We start from the raw sequence: 20343 nt of genomic DNA, 5'->3' as shown, positions 1-20343 counted from the left end.
AATCTTGGGACAGCAGCTCCACCTTGTTCTCCAGGAGAGGTTCTTGAGAAGAGCAGACAGGAGAAGATTCCTGGAAAACTGAAACAGCTTTCCAGAAGTGAAATGAGAATGAAAGAAACATCCAAGATGGTTTCCTCCATTGATTTCGAGGCTCCCCTTTCCATCTTGCACTACTTCTCCATCCCATTCATTTCAAATGCACCTCACCTCTCAGATCGGTGACTTGGCAGTTTTAGACACTCTCAAATACCATGAGCTACACACAGTTTTCCTGCCCCTGTTTGTTCTGCAAAGCAACACTGGAGATGGAAGTGCAGTGCTTGGCTCAGGTCGGAATCCTGCAGCAAGGGAATGTGCCCTGACAGTGTTTGACCCTCAGCAAGGACAAGGCACAGCAGCCACCGAGGGGATTGCTCTGCCAGTGGGCAGGAGTCAGGACTCTGCATCTGGGCTCAACGCTGCAAAGTTGCCGTGTTTGGACAGACTAAGGGGCTATCCCCGGGCGCGCGGGGCTCGGCCGTGGGGCTCATGGGGCGAGCGGGGAACGGACACGGGGACAAACGGCCCCGGGGCTTCAGTTGCAGCGGCAGCGGCGGCAGCGGCGGCAGCAGCAGGAGATTGGCTAACGCAATCTTCTTCTTTCTCTTTCTCATTCTCATTCTCATTCTCTCCTTTTCCCGCTGCCGGGCACCCTTCTCGCGGGGTCCGTTTTCCGGCGTCCCTCTCCTCTCCCCGCCTCCTTCTCCCCCAGCCGGGCCGGGCCATGCCCCCGGCCCGCCCCCGGCCCCGGGCGGGGCTGCCCCGTCCCCGGCCCCGGCCGTCCCGCCGCGGTCTCGCCTCCGCCCGGCTCTGGCCGTACTGGCGGTGGCGCTGCTGGGCGGGCATCAGCGCCTGGGGCAGGGGCGGCATCGCCGCCCTTTGGCTCCGCCTGGCCCGAGCCCGGCGCCGGCCCCGACGCAGGGTCCAGTCCCGACCCCGGCTCCGGCCCCGGCCCCATCCCCTCCCGGAGCCCGCGGAGGACACACGCGGCGTGGCCGCTCCCTCCGCCTCGGCTGCGGCTTCCCCGGCCCGAGCTGCGCCGCTCGGCAGCGCGGCCGCCGGCCCCGAGCCTCCCGTGTCCCGTTCGAAAGAGCGAACGTCGGGGGATGGCCGGCCCGGGGCGCTCGGGGGGCGCTCGGGGGCCGTTGCTGGCCCCGGGCCGAGCGCTGACAGCCGCGTCCCGCCCGCAGGGAAGGCGCAGGAGGCTCTGCTGCAGCGCTACCGGGTGGGTTCGCTGCTGGGGCGCGGCGGCTTCGGCAGCGTCTTCTCGGCGACGCGGCTCTCGGACGGCGCCCCGGTGAGCGGCGGGGCCGGCGGCGGGCGCAGGAGGAGGCGCGGAGGGGGAGGAGGAGGCGCAGGAGGAGGAGGAGGCTGGGGCTCGGCAGGGCGGGCGGCGAGCTGAGCCCGCTGCTGCCCTTGGCTTGCAGGTGGCCATCAAAAGGGTGCCGCGGAACCGCATCCGGCACTGGGACGAGCTGGTGAGTCAGCGGGGCCAGCGGGAGAAGCCGGGCCGTGCCGGGCGGGGATGAGGCGGCGGCCGGCAGGGTGGAAGGCGCCAGGACGCCTGGAGGGGGAGCGGGCGTGGGCCCAGCGCAGGGCGCAGAGCGTCCCGGGCTGGCTGAGGGCTTCCCCAGGCCTGGCACGGCATCGGCCCCCGCTGACGGCATCTCCTCCCGCAGCCCGACGGCACCAGCGCACCCCTGGAGATCGTGCTGCTGGCCAAGGTGTCCACCGGCTTCCCTGGTGTCGTGCAGCTGCTGGAGTGGCTCGAGCTCCCCAACAACATCGTGATGGTGCTGGAGCGGCCAGAGCAATGTCAGGACCTCCTGTGTTTCATTCGGGCACGGGGGTTCCTGTGCGAGGAGGTGGCGCGGGAGCTGTTCCGCCAGGTGCTGGAGGCCGTGCGGCACTGCACCAGCTGCGGGGTCCTGCACCGCGACATCAAGCCAGAGAACATCCTGGTTGACCTGGCCAGCGGGCAGGCCAAATTGATTGACTTTGGCTGTGGCACCTACCTGCAAGACACAGCCTACACTTACTTTGCAGGTGAGCCTACGCAGGGCTGTGCTCCCGCTCCTGGCATCTCATGGCCTGACATCTCCCAGCCCAAGCTGGCTGTGGCAGCGGGCATTCTCCCTTTTGCTGCCAGGCAAAGGCAGGGGACTGAGCCTCCAGCTGGCTTGCTTTTGAGCCGGGCTGGGTGGGGAGGCATCTTGCAGCCCTGCTGGCAGCCTTTGCCAGCCACTCTGCCCTGGACTTGGGCTGGGCTGGGGCAGCCAGCCTGACAAAAACCCCCGTGGGTGGGGTAGCAGAGAGGTGCAGCCAGCACCAATGCACCAGCCCGTTTGGAGTGCGGGCGAGAGGAAGGGCTCCCACTGCTGCACTCGCCCTGTTTGCCTTGGCTTCATAATACTTTTGGGCCAATGCAATGCAGGCAGGGAGTATAAGGGCATGTTTTTTCCCCAGCACTGAGTGGATTTTTCCTTTGCACGTCATGGTCAGGCCTAGCCAGGGCTTCCACTGCCCTCTTCCGACACCCGGTTGGCTTCTTTTGCAACCCTAAGGTTGTACACTTGGAGTCCCAGGTGCTGGCGAGAGGGCAGTGGTCACCCTGTGTGCCACTGATGCAGCCCCCGCACGGCCAGGGCTGCTGGGGCCAGGCTCTGGGAGCAGCAGCATCGCCCTGCTGAACTCCCATCTGTATTCCATAGGAACACTGTCCTACAGTCCCCCGGAATGGACCCGCTTGGGCCGGTACCACGGCGAGGCAGCAACGATCTGGACGCTGGGCATCCTGCTGCACCAGATGGTCTGCGGGAAGCACCCTTTCAGGAGGGGGCGGAACATCAGCCGGGGCCAGCTCTCGCTGCCACCACGGCTCTCTCAAGGTGGATCCTCTTCTCTGCGCACGGGGGGAATACCAGTGCTGGGAGGCAGCAGCGGGCTCCTGGGTATCGCGCTCTGGCAGCTGCTGAGGAGGTGGCCCACGTCCTGCTCTCCTCCAAAGCAAAGAGCTGATGGGAAAGTTTAGGCCCAGCTCTGAGCGCATCCAGAATGGCCTGGGCATGGGAGTAGTGGGGCAAAGCAGACAGGAGCCTGCTCTAGCTGACCGGCAGTTTGTGGTTTCTCTCGGCAGCGTGCCAAGATCTGATCAGGCGGTGTTTATCCATGCACTTCTTGGACAGGCCCTCATTAGAAGACCTGTTCTGTGATCCTTGGGTGCAGGGTATTCCTCCGCCATAGAAGAAGGGAGAGAGCCACAGGCACACTTTGATCCAGGGCCCTGGTAAGTTCCAGCTGCACACATGCCTTGGCCATGAGAAGCAAAGGAACCCAGACCTTTTTGTGCTGCCTGTGTCGCTGCACCGGGGTCACGGGATGGCAACACGCAGCCCTTGTGCTGGAGCTGAGCTGCTCTGCCCAGCACTGGTGGCCGCCATCCAAGCTGGTTCTGCTTGTCCTGGTTCCCTGACAGCTGGGGCCCTGGGCAGAGCCCTGACAGCCTGCTCTCAGCCCAGGGAAGGAGAAGGAGCCCCTGGAGAAGCTGTACCGGGTGGGGATGCTGCTGCTGCTGCTGCTGGAGACAGCGAGGATGACCTCAAGGATGGCCTCAAGGATGACAAACTCTTCCTCAACCTGGCCCCCGGCAGCTGAAGGTGATGGACTTTGATTGTGGCACCTTCTTCAAAACCAAACTCCACAGGGAATTTTCAGATGAGTCCACCCCCAGGGAAATGCTCCCAGATTTGGGCATTGCCCAGGCTGGCTGGGAAGCAAAGGTTCCCCCTTTGCTGGGGCAGATGCAACTAAGTTTTCAGTCGGCTGCCCAGCTGCTTTTTGGCAGGGCTGGGCGGATGGGCTGGGCTGCTTACGCAATGGGAGTTGGCTCCTGGCCCTGCCAACAGCCCCCAGCACCCACCGTGGCCTGGGCTGGGGCTGGGGCTGGGGCAGCCAGGCCGACACAAACAAACTCCCATGGTGGGAGCAGAGGTGGGACTCCAGAACCTGTGCGCAGCTGCTTTGCTTTGCAGGCAAGGAAGGCCTTGGGCTGCTCCACTGCCCTTGTTTGCTTTGAGATCAGCCTTGGTTTGGGGGGCAGTGCAGGGGGGAAGAGAGAAAGTGTGGGCTTCCCTCACCCATGGCTAGGTTTTTCCCTAGCGTATAGGGGTTGGGCCTTCCTCAAGCCCCTGACAGAGATAAGAGTTTTTCCCTTTTTTCTTGTTCCCCTTTTTGTCTCTAATCTCTTTTCGATCATTTGTGTTTTGTTTTTCCAGGGGAAGCGTTCTAGGTGGTCCAGTGTGGATCGGGAAGTGCTTGGGAGCAGCTGTGGTGTGGATGGCTGGTGCCCTTGGAGAAGGCTGAGGACATCGTTTGGGAGCAGCTTTTCTTGCAGCCCTGGATGGCGTGAGGTGGGTCCCTGTCTGCTTGGCCGGGTGGGATCAGAGCTTTTGGGAGATGGCAGCGAGCACAGGAGCATCCTGCTCTGGGCAGCTGCTGAGGGGCTGGATGTGCCGTGGCCGGCTGCAGGCTGGGCACATGTCCCGCCCTCCTGCTCTGCTCCCAAAGGCAGCAGTGATGGGCAGCTCTGGGCACAGCTCTGGGCACGGCCAGCGTGGCCGTGGGACGAGGGCACAGGAGCCCTCGGCTGACGGGCAGTTTCTGCTTTCTCTCCTTGCAGCCGGGCTCTGCGGGTGCTGAGGCTGCTCTGGCCTCTGCCAGGGCTCTGCTGGGCTCAGCCCTGGGCACAGCTGGGCTGGCTCTGCCCTCACATTGCTCTGACAGCTTTGCATCAGACGAGCCCGTTCCGAGCACAGCGCCTGAGCTTTCTGCTTTGGCAGGTGAGTGAGACTCTCCTGCAGGCCAAGAGATTGCAGCTGGGACACACATGCAATTGGCAAGAACCCAAACTCTCCACAGTCCCATCTAAACGCCTGCATCTCCCCAGGATGTTTTGTCTGTCCCATTCTTCATTCCTTTTTGGCTGGAACTGTGCAATTGCTCTGTCTTCCTCCTCTAGAAGTGCCACGAGTGGGCCAAAGCTGGCGAGTGGGCCGTGTTCCTGAGGCAGTGCAGTCTGGAGCTGAGGGATGGAGAACTGCCCTTCTGCGCGTCCAAACCAGAGCAAAAAGCCGCAGGTGGGACTTCTTTGAGTCTTTAAGAAATCCCTGACAGTTTCAAGGGGAATGTGCAGCTCATAACAGGGTGAGAAGGAAGGGCATCTTCTAAAGGATTTGGGATTTGACAGAGTTTTGATTCCCAGTCCTGCTTGGAGCCGGGAGGGCACAAAGCAATTTCCTCTTGCTTCGACCGCAATTTAAAATAACAGGGTTGGAAACAAAGCCCCAAAATCTTTTAAAAGGCTGCTGAGGTCAGTGAGATGGATCCATGCCATCGGCACATTTACAAAGCAAATAACAGAGTTCTCTTTTTGAAAAGATCATTTACCTCTTAATGCAAAGTTACAGAAGTTTTTTCACTCACACTTGGACTTTATTTTTATCTTTTACAATTTATATTTTTTTTTCCCCCTTTTTTATTCCTTTCTATAGAAAGCACGTCCTATCCCAGGAATGTCCTTTGCTCCTATGTGGAGCAACTCCCTTCCTGCTGGCTGAGCTGCTCAGGCAGAGCCCGGCAGCTCCTGGCCCTGCAGGGCTGAGGCTTTTCCCCGTTGCTGAGCACAGACTGATGGAGCAGCACTGCTGACCACGGGCACAACACAGAGGGACCAGGAGCAGCTGCCTTTGTCCACGTGAGGCTCCAAGGCCCAAACTCTGAGCAGCCAGGCCTGGAAGAGACTCGCAGGCTGCCTGTTGCCTCTGCTGCCTCACGTCTGCCTGGCCCAGCTTGGCTTGGGGCGGAGGGAGAACAAGGGGCAGCTCCCTGCCAGCCCCAGCCCAGGGAGCCCTCCAGCCCCAGGGCTTGGGGCACTGTCAGCACCCGCTGCTCCAGCCACCGCTTCTGCTGGCCCTGACTGCAACAACCAAATTGGGGCTGATCCCGAGGGAGCAGCAGCAGGGCCAGGATCTGATCCCTGACGCAGGGCCAGGGCTGCACAAGTGACCCCACAGCAGCACAGCAGCAGCAGCAGCAGCAGCAGCAGCAGCAGCAGCAGCAGCAGCAGCAGCAGCAGCAGCAGATGGAGCTGACTTTCAGCACAGCCCCTGGCCTTCTTCCCTCCCGTGTGCAGCGGTGTCACAGCAGCCTGAGGCACCTGGGAGCCCTCAGTGCCAGCAGGGACTTGAGATGGCAGCCCTGGGCTCCTGGAGGTTGTGCAAGGAGCAGAGCTGGGGACTCCCTGTCCATGTGGAGCTTCCAGCTGGAAAGGCTGCTGTGGCCAGGCAGCTCCAAGGGCACAGAAAGGAGGGTCTGGACCCCTGGATCTGTGCCTGTGCCACAGTCCTGGGCAGCAACCAGCGAGCCCTGGGGGAACAGAAGGCACAGCAAGAGGGACAAAAGCAGGCAAGGTCAGAGACTGGGAAGAGCCAGACCCGGGAGCAGGAACAGCTGCATTGCACTCTTGGAGAAAGCTCTTGGCTGCTCCAAAGCGCTGAAGGGCGTCAAGGGCAGAGAGGAGGCCACAGCAAACAATGCTCCTGTTTCCACGCCTTCCCCTCTCCGTGTCCCAGGAGGAATTGGATGGACTGTATTCGCCTCTCCGAGTCGTCTCGTTCAGCATGAGCAGCTTGGCACCAGGAGCTGAAGGAGCTGAAGCCTCAGGCGACCAGAGCTGGGCAAGAAGACACTTTCTGAGCAAATGAATGCTGCTGACATGGACCTAGCTGAATTCAGCGGATAGAATCATGGGATCTCAGAATCCTTTCTGGTGGAAAAGACCTCTGAGCTCATCCAGTCCAGCAGTCACCCAGCAGTGTCAAGCCAAACTTCATCCCTGAAGTGCCAAGGCCTGGACAACAGCCCTGAGTGAGGCCTGAACAGCAGGCCCTGAGGCAAAGGTGACCTCTGGATGAACCTTCCAACCACAGGTTATCTTTGTACCTGCTCACTAATGAAACAGGCATGGTCATTAGCACTGTGACAGATGTATCCGCTCATTAGTGAAGCCAGTATTGACCTTTCTGTATTTAGAAGCCAGACAAGGCCATGAAATCTGACATCTGGCCTTGTTTGGGACTGTATGGTCAAAGTCAGCTCCCGTGCTTCCTCCTTGAGCCCTGGCCAGGCTTTGGCAGGGACCCAAGAGGAGGATGAAACCAGGTGTTCCCAGCCTAGAAGTGCTGTCAGTTTGTTCATTCAGCACTATCAGAGCTGGGCCCTCTCACAGCGGGGCTGGAGCCTCAGCTGTGGCTGGAGGCACCTGCAGCAATTCCCAGTGTCCAGGAGTGGCTCTGCAGCCCTTGGCTGTGAGGGCTTCCCCCAGCTGATGTGTGCAGCTGGGGGAATGGTAAAGCCTGAGGGTAAATGGTGCTGGATCTTCCTGAATCACTGCAGGCAATATTTGGTGGTGATGATTGGCTGCATTGCTGAGCTGCTCCTTTGGGGATTCTTTGCTGCTTTGAACTGCAGGAAATGACACTGATTCCTTCCGTTGGAGTCTGTGTCTTTGGTGCCCACTGGTGAAAGGAAACTGGCACAGTCTGGCCCGATCCCAACAAAATGTCACTTGTTCAATGTCAATGTGAGCAATCGGTCCCATCAGAAATTCCCAGATGGGAAGCCCTTCCCTGGAGTTGGCTGCCTCTGGAGAGGGCTGAGGTCGGAGCACCGTGTGAGCAGTGGGGCAGTGGGTTCAAAGAAGCTGAACCCCTGGATGTCCTAAAATGCAAAATCCAAAACTTGCATATGAAAGAAGGAGAAGAACTTGTGGGTTTGGGCAGACCAAGAAGAATTTCTTAACAGTACATTGGAAGCAGCACCTTCAGAAGGAACAATTATTGTTGGAATGCTCAATGCTCCCACATGGAGCAACAGAAGAAGGTTTTAATCTTGAGCTCACATGCATTTGTGCAAGTGAACTATTCATGTAGTAAATAACTATATACATATTTATAATATAATATGACCTGAATAGATATATGCATTTCTATATGTATGTCTATATCTAAATCAATATCTATCTGTCTATATCTATCTTCCTATATCAATACATGTCTCTATATATGTATGTATATATATAAATATATATATGTATACATGTCTATATCTTTCTATCTATATTAAGATCTATATTTCTATATACAAAATAATAATATTGGGAAATAGTGTTGACATTACTACCATAATTTGGTAGCTTTGGCTGCCATATTTGGCAGCAAATTGGCAGCAAATTTGGCTTTGGCTTTGCCTGCTCAGGGATGTAACACTGAATACCCTACAGAACAGGATTGCTCAGGACCCTAATGGCAGTGGTAAACTTTGGGAGAGTGCATACAATGAAAAAAGGAGGAAGGGATGGAATTGGCAATTCTTACAGGGTTTGCTGACTCTGTGATGCAGAGAGCTTTGTCTGGTACTGTGAAAAATACAGTGATTGAGACTGCAGAGTTTTTCATGTACCAGACTGTCCTCAAGCTGCAGGATTGGTTGAACGGGTGAAGGGGTTGTTAGATGAGCAGTTGAAAAAATGAGGAGATGGGAACCCGTCCCCATGGAGAACCCATCTCCCAGATGTGCTCCATACCCTTAACAATGGCCCACTGGAGAAATGGAAACCCCCTGGCTGTGCACGGCTGCCCCCAATTTGCAAATACAGCCATGGACAGTGAGACTTGGACTTGCTGGGCAATTGTTCTGGCTGTGATGGCCCTGGCAGGCCCTGGCACCTCAGAGGCTGCAGGGCTGGACCTTCATGCATTGGAAATAATGCATTGCAAACCCCTGCACTACGGGACCCTCCTGGGCAGCAGAGCTTGTGCCCACATGGCAGCAGCTGCCTGGGCCAGTGCCTTTCTCAATGCTCTCATGCACACGGCCAGCACGTTTTCCCTGCCCCTGTGCCAGGGCAATGCCCTGGGCCAGTTCTTCTGTGAAATCCCACAGATCCTCAAGCTCTCCTGCTCACAATCCAATACCCTCAGGGAAGTTGGACTCATTGCACTTAGCGCCTGTTTGGTATTTAGTTGTTTTGTGTTTATTGTTTTCTCCTATGTGCAGATCTTCAGGGCTGTGCTGAGGATCCCCTCTGAGCAGGGTCACAAAGCCTTTTCCACCTGCCTGCCTCACCTGGCCGTGGTTTCCCTGTTTGTCACCACTGGCATATTTGCTCAGTTGAAGCCCCCCTCCATCTCCTCTCCAACCCTGGATCTGTCAATGTCAGTTCTGTATTCGGTGGTGCCTTCAGCCCTGAACCCCCTCATCTACAGCCTGAGGAACCAGGAGCTCAAGGCTGCAGTGTGGAGAGTGATGACTGGATGCTTTCAGAAACATTAAACTGCTGGCCAATTTCTGCAAATCCCTTGTAATAAAAGTCATCTTTGATACTTCTTGTTGGTTTCATTTTGGAGGTTCTTTTCCTTTGTTCTACATTTTAATATTGTCCACAAAGAAATGTCATTGTTTGTGCTGTTTCTCATTTTGTTTCTCCACCTCCTTCACTGAGACCACAGACTCTGTCAATGATCTCTTGGTGGCTTTAAATGAACTAAAGGATCTCCCAGAAGAGTTTTCTGCAGAGATGCCCTTTTGTTGCCTTCTCTGGAGCTGCAGCAGCAATGTCTGTGTGCAGAGCTGGGGGCAGATCAGTGCTGGCCCAGCAGCTGTGCCCAGCAGCAGCAGCCCTTGGTGTTGCCAGTGCTGCTCCCGTGGCCCTACCCCGCTGCCCTGGTGGCCCTGGTGTTGCTGTAGGGCCTGAGTGCTCTCGGGGCCGGGCACAGTCCTGGGGGTGGCAGTGCCAGGGCTGCAGCAGGGACAGCCCATGGGCACTGCTGGGGCAGTGCTGACGCCTCAGGCCAGGGCCTGGGGGCTCCAGGCTCCTTGCCCAGGCTGTGTCAGGAACACACCCAGGCCAATGCTGAGCAGAGAAAACCCCCATGAGCAGCCCCAGGGTGGCCATGGGCAGGCTGGGGGCAAACAGCAGGGCTGCTGCTCTGCAAGGGCCCTGGGGGACACGGGAAGGAGCAGCAGAGCAGGGGCTGATCCATTCCCAGTGCACTGGACAGACCAGGGCAGCGTCCCAGAGTGTCCTCATGGAGCTGCCAAGAGCATGCCCCATCTGCTGCCCTGGCCTCTCCCCCAGCTCACAGAGGTGCCCCATCCTTGCAGGCACAGGCACGGCAGCACTGGCTCAGGAGCCCCTGTTTGCATTGCACAGGGCAGGCAGGAGCACCCCCATGGTGTGGGTTGCGGGACATGAACCTGAGGGAGCACTAATGCCATCAGCCCCTGGGGCCAGCAAGGCCTGGGGGATGCCAGGGAAACCACTCAGCTTTGTCCTGGCCTCTGCAGTCAGCCAGAAAGTTTGTTCCCATGAGCTGGGAGTTTCCTGTGCCACTGCAGATGCTGTTGCTCAGAGCCAGGGCTGCCTGGCAGCCATCCCCAAACTGCCCTGAGCATTTCCTTTGCTTCATCATTGCTTTCTTTATTCTTCCCTGGTCCAGTTTACTTCCTTACTGCTCACCCCAATTCTCTCCCCTGCAAACAGCCCCTCCCTGTTTGCTCTTTCCTCTCTGGCCCCACTCCCCATTGCAGTTCCTGAGCTGGCACCATGGGAACGTCCCTTGGGGAGCAGGATCATCCTGCAAGTGCTGCAGGAATTGTCTGCAGGCTCCTGCAGTGCCTGGTGCTGCTCCCTTGCCAGAGGCAGCCCAGGCCAGGGGGGCACATCTGGCCTGCTGTGTCTGCCTGTGGGGCTCCCTGTTCTGGGCAATGAGGAGCAGCTGCAGAGGCTCTGCAGGACTGACAGGATGGGCTTTGGGGCTGGCAGGAGAAGCTGAGGCACCTGGGCGGCTGGAGCTTCTGAAGAGGAAGCCAGGGCTCATCGTTCAACTGCTCCAAGGGTGCTTTCAGAGAATCCCAGAATCAGCAAGGTTGCAAGGGCTGTTGCTGCCAAAGTGCAGGACCTGGCACTTCCACTTGTTAAACTTTACATTGTTGGATTTGGCCCCTGGATCCAGCCTGTCCAGAGCCCTGTGCAGAGCCCTCCTATCCTCCAGCAGATCAACACTCCCATCCAGCTTGGCAACACCATGGTTCCATGAGGCCCCAGAGTGTCACAATGGTCTCCATGACTCCCGGAGACCTCCCAGTGTCACAATGTCCCTCCGGCTCCATGGGACCCCTTGGTGTCACAAAGTCCCTTGGATCCTTGGGCCCTGCAGTGTCACAATGGATCCTTGGTCCCCCAAGGCCCTGCAGTGTCACAATGGATCCTTGGTTCCATGAGGTCTCGCAGTGCAGCAATGATCTCCTTGGTTCCACAGTGACACAATGGTCTCTTGGTCCCAAGGCGTCAAACATGTTTCTTCCTTCCATGAGTCACTGAGGAGCAGCACTGGCTCCTTGGCTCCATGGGGCCCAGCAGTGTCACAATGACATGAGGTCCCCATCACGACACGAGGTCCTGCTCTGTCACCATGATCTGATGGTTCCACAAGGCCCCACAGTGTCACAGTGGCCTCTGTGCTTCCACCAGGACCCAGACTGTCACAATGGACTCCTTGCTTCCGTTCAGCCCCACAGTGCCACAATGGCCCCTTGGCTCCGTGGTGCTCTGTTGTACACAGTGTCACCATGGTCCTCTTAGTGCCCCGGAGTGACACAATGACCCCTTGCTTCCCCAGGGCCCTGCAGCGTCACCATCATCAGAGAATCAACCAGGATGCAAAAGTCCTTTCCTGATGCAGCCCAGGAGCTTTTGGCCTTCTTGGCCACCCTGGCACACTGCTGGCTCATGTCCAGCCTGCTGTCCATCACTCCCCACAGGTCCCTTTCTGCCTGGCTGCTGTCCAGCCACTCTGTCCCCAGCCTGTAGCACTGCAGCTGTTGTTGCGGCCAAAGTGCAGGACCTGGCACTTGGTCTTGTTAAATGTCACATTTTTTGATTTGGCCCCTGGATCCAGCTTTTCCAGGGCCCTGTGCAGAGCTCTCCTACCCTCCAGCAGATATATACTCCCATCCAGCTTGGCAACACCATGGTTCCATGAGGCCCCAGAGTGTCACAATGGTCTCCATGATTCCATGAGGCTTCCCAGTGTCACAATGTCCCTCTGGCTCCATGGGACCCCATGGTATCATAAAGTCCCTTGGATCCTTGGGCCCTGCAGTGTCACAATGGATCTTTGGTTCCATGGGGTCTCGCAGTGCAGCAACGAATCCTTGGTTCCACAATGTCACCATGGCCTCTAGGTTCCAAGAAGCCCTGCAATGTCACAAAGGTCTCCTTTGGTTGTCCAGTTGTCGGCGATGGAGAGAGACGGGGAGACTGACTCGGTGATCAGATTCCAATTTTACTGTGGGATACAAGCACTTGTATGCTATTTCAGGGAGACTAGGAATGTGTACTACAATGATTAGGTTAAAATCACATACACAAACTTATGCATATAACAACATCTCTGGCTTGCAGAGTTTAATAGGACTTTCTTTTTCCAGTAAACCTGTCTGATTAAATCTTCTTGCTATCGAGATCTAATTTTCAAAGTTCTGTTTGCTTTTGCCAAGGCATTTTGTTTATCAAATCTCTTATGCTAATAAGGTCCAAAGTACTCTCTGCTCGTGCACCCCAACACCCAGTGACACAATGAACCACTGATGACATGAGGCCCCTCAATGTCACAATGGACCTTTGGACCATGGGGGTTTCTCGTGTAACAATGGTCTCCTTTGGCTCCACAGTGTCACAATGGACCATAGATGACAGGAGGCCCCTGTGTGTCACCCTGGAGCTTTGGTTCCATGCAGCCCTGCAGTGTCACAATGAACCCTTGGTTCCATGGGGTTCCACAGTGTCACAGTGGCCCCTTGGTTCCATGAAGCCCTGCAGTGTCACACTGGTCTCCTTTGGTTGCCCAGTGTCACAATGGACCATGGATTACATCAGGCTCTGCATTGTCACCATGGACCTTTGGTTCCATGAGGCTGTGAAGTGTCTTAATAGTCTCTCCATGGTTCCACAAGGCAAGTCTCACAACGGACCTTTGGCTCCATAGGAGCTTGCAGTGTCACAATGGCCCCTTGGTTCCATGACACCCCCAAAGCATCATAATGGTCTCCATGGTTCCATGAGGCCCTGTGGTGTCACAATGGACCCTTGGTTTGATGGGGCCTCACAGTGTCTCAGTGTTCCCTACCTTCCATGGAGCCACACAGCGTCAGTACAGTCCCCTTGGTTCCATGAGGCCCAGCAATGTCACAGTGGTCTTCATGATTCCATGAGGTCCCACAGTGTCACAGTGGTCCCTTGGTCTCACAGGACCCCACAGGGTCACAATGGTCCCTTGGTCTCACAGGGCCCCACAGGGTCACAATGGTGGTCCCTTGGTCTCACAGGGCCCCAAAGTGTCACAATGGTCCCTTGGCCTCACAGGGCCCCACAGAGTCACAATGGTCCCTTGGTCTCACAGGGCCCCGCAGTGTCACAATGGTCCCTTGGTCTCACAGGGCCCCGCAGTGTCACAATGGTCCTTTGGTCTCACAGGGCCCCACAGGGTCACAATGGTCCCCTGGTCTCACAGGGCCCCGCAGTGTCACAATGGTCCTTTGGTCTCACAGGGCCCCGCAGTGTCACAATGGTCCCTTGGTCTCACAGGACCCAACAGGGTCACAGTGGTCCCTTGGTTTCACAGGGCCCCACAGGGTCACAGTGGTCCCTTGGTCTCACAGGGCCCCACAGTGTCACAATGGTCCCTTGGTCTCACAGGGCCCCGCAGTGTCACAGTGCTCCCTTGGTTCCATGGCCCTGTGCTGCTGCATTCCCCCCTCCCCTTCTCAGGCTGCCCTGCCAGCTGAGAAATGCTCCTTGGGCCTCAGCCTTGGCCAACAGCCCCTGGGCTCAGCTTTTCTGGAGCTCATCACAAACACTGTCTGCCCCAGGCACTGCTGCTGCCCAAGGAGCTCCTGGTTTCCCTAGGAGCAGCCCTGGGAACTGTTTCTGTTCCCTCAGTGCCACAACATCCCTGTTCTCACACTGCCAAAGAAAGCTGCTGATGCCGAGTGCAGCCAGGATGAACTATTGCTGGGACTGAAGCCCCTCTCTTGGGGCCCTGCAAACAGCTCCCAAAGGAGCCCCTTGGAGCTCTCCTGGGCCAGCGACTCCCTCGGAGTGGGGCCTCTCCCAGCCGGGAACTCTCCCGTTTGCTGCACTCAGAGGTTCCCAAACAACGACAGAGCCTGGGCCGATCCCCCCACTCCTCCAGGCTCAACCTTTGCCAGATGGGGAGATGCCAAAGCCTCCCCAGTGAGCATTTCCCTGCCCTCGGGGGAATTTCTCACAGGTGCCTTGCACTGACTCTTTGTGTGCACACAGGAGTGCCTGTGCTCAGGGAAATGTGGCAGAAATGCTGTTCTCTGAGGGGTTTGAGTGCCTTGGATATCTGAGTCAGTCAGGCCTGTAAGGAAGATTAAGTCATGAGGTGTAAGCTAAATGCTGCTAAGAGTTGCTCTTTTGCTAAGTTGTTATGTTTAATATAAGCTATAAGCTGAGTTAAATACTGTTAAATGTTATTCCTCTGTTAAATTGCAAAGTCATAGGTTATAAGTTAGGTTAAGTACTGTTAAGTGCTGTTCTTTTGCTGAATTGTGAGGTTTAAGGTAGAAGTTAAGGTTAAGGTAGAAGTTAAGTCCTGTTAAGTTTGAGCTTTGTTACGCTTTTAGGCCATATTCCTTTTATCCTTGCCCTCAATGTCCTTTTGTCTCTCACACACACACACACACGCACATGCACACACACACACACACACACACATGCACACAGAGAGACAGTTCTCAGTTCATTTCTGGTTTGATTGCCTGGATTTTGTTTGGTTTTGCTGTTTGTTTCCTTGGTTTGCCTGAAGTGTCCAGTCAGGAGCAGAGTGACTCTTGCCAAGGAACTCTGTGGTGCTGTTGCTTAATATTAAATCTGGTTTTTGCTGATCCCTTGCTGGGGATTTTTTCAGCGCTCTCAAGTCCTCATTCGTACAGGGGGTGAAGGAGCCCTGGCCCAGGCTCTGGCCCTGGGGGACACGGGGATGCTGCCGGGGGGTCCCTGTGCCCCTGTTCCACCCATCCCACCCCCATGGCCCCAGCCCCCCATCCCCGTGTCAGGCTCTGGGGTCAATCTCATGGAACATCCTCTGGGGGAGGCTGCGGTGCTGGGGGTGGGGGGACCCGGGGGGACAGGGGACCCCGCTGTGCACGAGCAGCGCCGGACTTCTCTGGGGGGAACTGTGAGGGGGAACCGGGGCAGAGTGAGCTCCACAGCAGCCTCACACAGCCCCTGTGATGTCACAGCCCACTCTGGGATGTCAGCCTGTGACGTCATACAGCTGCTCTGTGAAGTCCCAGAGGACTCTGTGATGTCACAAAGTCACCCTGTGATGTCACCGTGTTCTGTGATGTCACAGCCTGCTCTATGGTGTTTCACAGCCACCTGGTGATGTCACAACCCACTCTCTGATCTCACAGAGCCACCATCTATGATGGCAGAGTCTGCACTATGCCCTTACACCCTAATCTATGATGTCACAGACAGCTCTTTGATGTCACAAACCCTTCAGTGATGTCACAAACCCCTCTCTGTGATGTCATACTGCCCCTCTGTAATGTCACAGCACACACTTTGACCTCACAGCCTGCTCTGAGATGTCATACAGCCATGCCATGATGTCACAGCCTGCTCTGTGATGTCACACAGTCCCCTCTATGACAGTGTAGCTGCTCAATGACCTCACACAACAAACTCTGTCATGTCATAGCCCAATCTGTGACCTCACACAACCCCCTCTGTGCTATCACACAGCCCCTTTCTGACATCACAGCTGCCCTGTGCCTCTATGACACAGCCACAGAGGTGCTGCTGTGACACAGCCCCCTCTGGGACATCCCTCAGCCCCTGCCAGTGCTGAGCCCCTGTGAGCTCTGTCTGTGCCCTGCTCGTGTTCCTGAGGTGCCCTGGCAGTGCCCCAGCCCTGCTGGGCTGTGCCCAGGAGCTGCTCCTGGCCAGAGCTGTCTCTCTGTGGCGCTGCCCTTGCCAGCAGCTGCCTCTGGGCCAGGAGCCCGGCCCAGCTCAGCAGCATAGACACAGCACCAGGATTTTAATGACCCTCTGGGCCTTTGGTGCTCTTTGCATCAGACCCAGTCCCTCCGAGTGTGCTCAAAGAACTTCTCAAGAACTCCAAGTCAGATTCCAAGTCCAAACTTTCTTCAAAGAGCCAACTTTTAATGGGTCTCACTGAGGGACAGGACTGGGAAAGTGTCTCTAAGTTCCAAGTAGAGTAGAACACTGGAGGCAGTGATGACAGCTGGGGACAAGCAAGGGAAAGGTGTCCCTGATGCTGAGCAAAGCTGGATGTGTTTCAGGAATGCAAAGGCCCAAGGCCTGAGCCCCAGCCCCTGGCCAGGCAGATCCTGTCCCTCCCTCCTTGCTCAGGGCTCTTCCTGGGATGAGCGCCGGCATGTGGGGATGGGCAATGCCAAGGGCAGGACCATGGGGCGGCCCCTGCCAGGCTGCTGAGCAGGGACAAGGAGGCAATGAGGCCCCAGGCCTGCAAGGGTCACTTGTCCCCTCGTGGCCTCAGGCCCAGGGCCAGCAGCCATGGCCCAAGTGCTGCCCAAGTTGGCTCTGTCAGGGCCTTGCAGCTGCTGCCCATCCCTGTGCCCTGTGCAGCCCAGGCTGTCCCACGGTGTCCCTGCCCTGCGCCTCTGTCCCTGCAGGCTGTTGTCATCCCCCGGCTGCCCCACCTGGCTGGGCCCTTCCTTTGCTGACAGCTCTGCATCCTGCCTGCCTCTGCCTGGCCACACAAAGCCTTGGCCTTGATACCAAAAGGGTTAATTCCATTTTTACCATGCCTGGGAACTTTTAGCACAGGATCAAGTCATGCAGGGGCTGCTTTCCCAGCAAGGATGGTTGGAAGACAAGAAGACATCTGGCTCAAGAATGCAGTGACAGGAAAAGCAAGGAGTGAAACTGGAAACCTGGGTGGGTTTTATGGAAATGGGTAAATTTTAATACCCACGTAGTCCATGTAAGCTTAGGAGTTATCCCATCTTGGACCTCAGACCTGAATAAATGATGCGCTCTTAAACACCAAATTAGTGTTAAGGAGTCCTATTCTGATATTTTGGACATTTGGTGACAGCGGAGGCTCACGGAACCAAGGAGCCAGCTGTGACACTTGGAACCTCATGGAACAAAGGGTTCATTGTGATACAGTGAAACCTCTTGGAACCCAAAGTCCATTGTATCAGAGCAAGGCCTCATGGAACCAAGGAGACCCTTGCTGACAGTATGGAAGCTCATGGAGCCATGGGGTCATGGTGAGAGTTTGGGGCTGCATGGAACCAATGGTCCATTGAGACACTGCAGAACCTTCTGGAATCAAGGTGGTCATGTTATGCTATGGAACCTCACGGACCAAAGGATCAATGGTGACGCTGCAGAACTCAGACCATTGCTGACAGTGTGAAAGCTCATGGAACCAAAAGTCCATGGTGACACTGCAAGGCCTCGTGGAACCAAGGGTCCATTGTGGCTCTGTAAGGCTTCACAGAACCAAGGAGACCATTTTGACACTCTGGGGCCTCATGGAACCACCTGCCACTGTGACACAGCGGGGCCACATGGAGCCAAGGGGCCACTGAGATGCTGAGGAACCTCATGGAACCAAAGGTGCATTGTTACACTGCGGGGCCCTGTGGAACCAATGGGACTGTGGTGACACTGCGGCTCTCCATGGAACCAAGGGGTCATTCTGATTCTGCTTTGCCTCATGGAACCAAGGGGCCACTACAACACGGCAGGGCCTTGTGAAATTAAGGCAGTCCTGTGACACTGTGGGCCCCCTTGGAACCAAGGATCCATTGGGATATTGCAGGGCCTCGTGGAACCACGGAGTCCATTGTGACCCTTCGGAATCCATTGTAACCAAGGGGCCATTGTAGCACATCAGGGCCTCATGGAATCACGGGCACAATACTGACACTTTGGGGCTCCATGGTGTAGTAAACAGGCCAAAAAAAGAAATTAATGGAGGCCAATGGTCTTGAAAAGAAAAGTGCCTGTTTATTAAATTCCAGGACAACAGAGACGAGGCCCCAAGGTAAGCTTGGGGCCCACGCAACAAGCCAGTGAAAACAGTAACAGTTGTGCACAACAAGGTGTTTCCTTGGACCAAGTACCACAGAAAGACACCCCCCAGGTGCTCAGCACCAGGGGTTTTAAAGTCTCTTGTCGGGCAGGATTGGTGTGTTTTCAATTCCCTTGATGATTGGCTCTTTTTCTGACCGCTGGTTGGTCCATAGCATGGAGCTTTCCTGGCCAATCATTTTGGAATTCCGAGGCTTCATTGGCTGGCAAGCCTTCCGATCACAGTTCAAATCAATATCATCATGGCATGAGGCAACCCTCTGGAAAATTCCTTCACCCAGTCTTCACTGCCCCCCCTTCTAATAAACACACACTTATACTGCAGTACACCCAACTCTATAACTTACTACCCCGTAACTTATGACAGAAATTAGGTACAACAATACACTACATTGATTAACAATTCCTAATAAAATTCCATTATGAACAATTCATAAACCCCCTTATGAAAACCAACTTTATTTATAACTATGGGACAAAGGGGGCATTCTTAAAGTGCAGAACCAAGGAGATTGTTGTGACACTTTGGGGCATCGTGGAACCACAGGTCCATTGTGACACAGCATGGCCTCATGAAACCATGGAGGCCATTTTTACACTTTGAGGCCTTCTGAAACCAAAGGGCCATTGTGGCACTCTGTGTCCCCACGGAAGCAAGGAGTCGATTGTGGTACTACAAGGCCTCATGGAAGCAAGGAGTCCATTGTGTCACTGTGAGGCCTGTTGGGCCAAAGGGCAATTGTGGCACTGAGTGGCACCATGGAACCAAGGGGACCATGGTGACACTACAGGGCCCCATGGAACTAAGGATTCATGGAACAATGTGGGACTCATGGAACCAAAAGTTCATTGTGACATTGCAGGGCCTCATGGAATACTGGAGACCACTGTGACACTTCAAGGCCTCATTGAACCAAGGGACTCTGCAGGACCTTGTGGAACCAAGGAGACCATTTTGACACTGCAGGGTCCCATTGAACCAAGGGTCCAGAGTGATACTGCGGGACCAAGGAGACAACTGTGACACGGCGAGGCCTCATGGAAGCAAGGCAGGACAATTGTGATGCTACAGGGCCCAATGGAAGCAAGGGGCCAGAGTGACACAGGTGGGCCTCATGCAGCCAAGGGGCCATTGGGATCTTGAGGACCCCAAAAGAACCAAAGGGGCCATTGTGGCACTCTGCAGCCTCATGGAGCCAAGGGGGCCATTGTGTCATTGTGCAGCTCCATGGAACCAAGGAAAACATTTTGACACTTCAAGGCCTCATGGAAGCAAGGGGACATTGTGACAGTATGGGGCCCCATGGAAAAAGGAGCCAGTGTGACACAGCGGGGCCTCATAGTACCAAGGATCCAATATGACAGCACCATTGTGACCCTGCAGGGCCACATGGATCCAAGGGAACAGGTAACAGGTCTGGTTGGCTTGGCTTGACTAGCTCAACTGACCTCGGCATGTTGAGGGTCTGTTGTCATGTGCCCCTGAAACACTGGGGCTCAGTGCTTTGCTTTCTATGGAGAAGAACCATCTCTCCTGCCCAGGCATCCATGGGCAAAATTGGTACTTCTCCAAAATTCCCTATATGCAAGGGTTTCTCCCAGAAAAAAGCTGCCAGGACAGACAGGCCTGGCTTGCTTTGGCCTCTGGTGGTCCCCTCTAATCTGCCCTGGAAACACTGGGGCTCTGTGCTTTCCTTCCTATGGGAAAGAACTGGCCTTCTCATTCAGGTGCTCATAGTTGAAATGAGGATTCTGCTCCCAAAATTCTCTATATCTGAGACAAGAAATCCAAGATATTGATTCCGTTGCTCCCAGATGAAAGCTGCCAGGACAGACAGATGTGGCTCGCCTTGGCCTCTGGTGGTTGCCATTCATCAGCCCCTGAAACACTGAGGCTCCGTGCTTTCCTTCCTGTGGAGCCATGGTGACACTTCAGGGCCTCATGGAACCAAGAGGCCATTGTGACACTGCAGGGTACCATGGATCCAAGGGACCATTGTCACACTGTGGGGCCTCGTGGAACCAAGGACATCTTTGTGGCACTGCTGGGCCACGTGGTCCCA

General features: G+C 55.8%; 1 protein-coding gene across 1 annotated transcript; it reads left to right on the top strand.

Moving 5' to 3' along the window:
- Nucleotides 1-758: 758 nt before the first annotated feature.
- LOC119696283 (serine/threonine-protein kinase pim-1-like) lies at nt 759-3693 on the top strand. The gene is made up of 6 exons (XM_038126007.1): nt 759-1336; nt 1467-1517; nt 1719-2085; nt 2751-2990; nt 3265-3325; nt 3627-3693. Exons 1-6 carry the CDS (start codon nt 764-766, stop codon nt 3691-3693), a joined length of 1359 nt encoding a protein of 452 aa, XP_037981935.1. The 5' UTR covers nt 759-763.
- Nucleotides 3694-20343: the final 16650 nt, after the last annotated feature.

This window comes from Motacilla alba, unplaced genomic scaffold, assembly GCF_015832195.1.
Source record: "Motacilla alba alba isolate MOTALB_02 unplaced genomic scaffold, Motacilla_alba_V1.0_pri HiC_scaffold_28, whole genome shotgun sequence".
NCBI classification, from domain to species: Eukaryota; Metazoa; Chordata; class Aves; order Passeriformes; family Motacillidae; genus Motacilla; species Motacilla alba.
The sequence above is the reverse complement of the archived record's forward strand: the minus strand, read 5'-3'. Positions and strand labels throughout refer to the sequence as shown.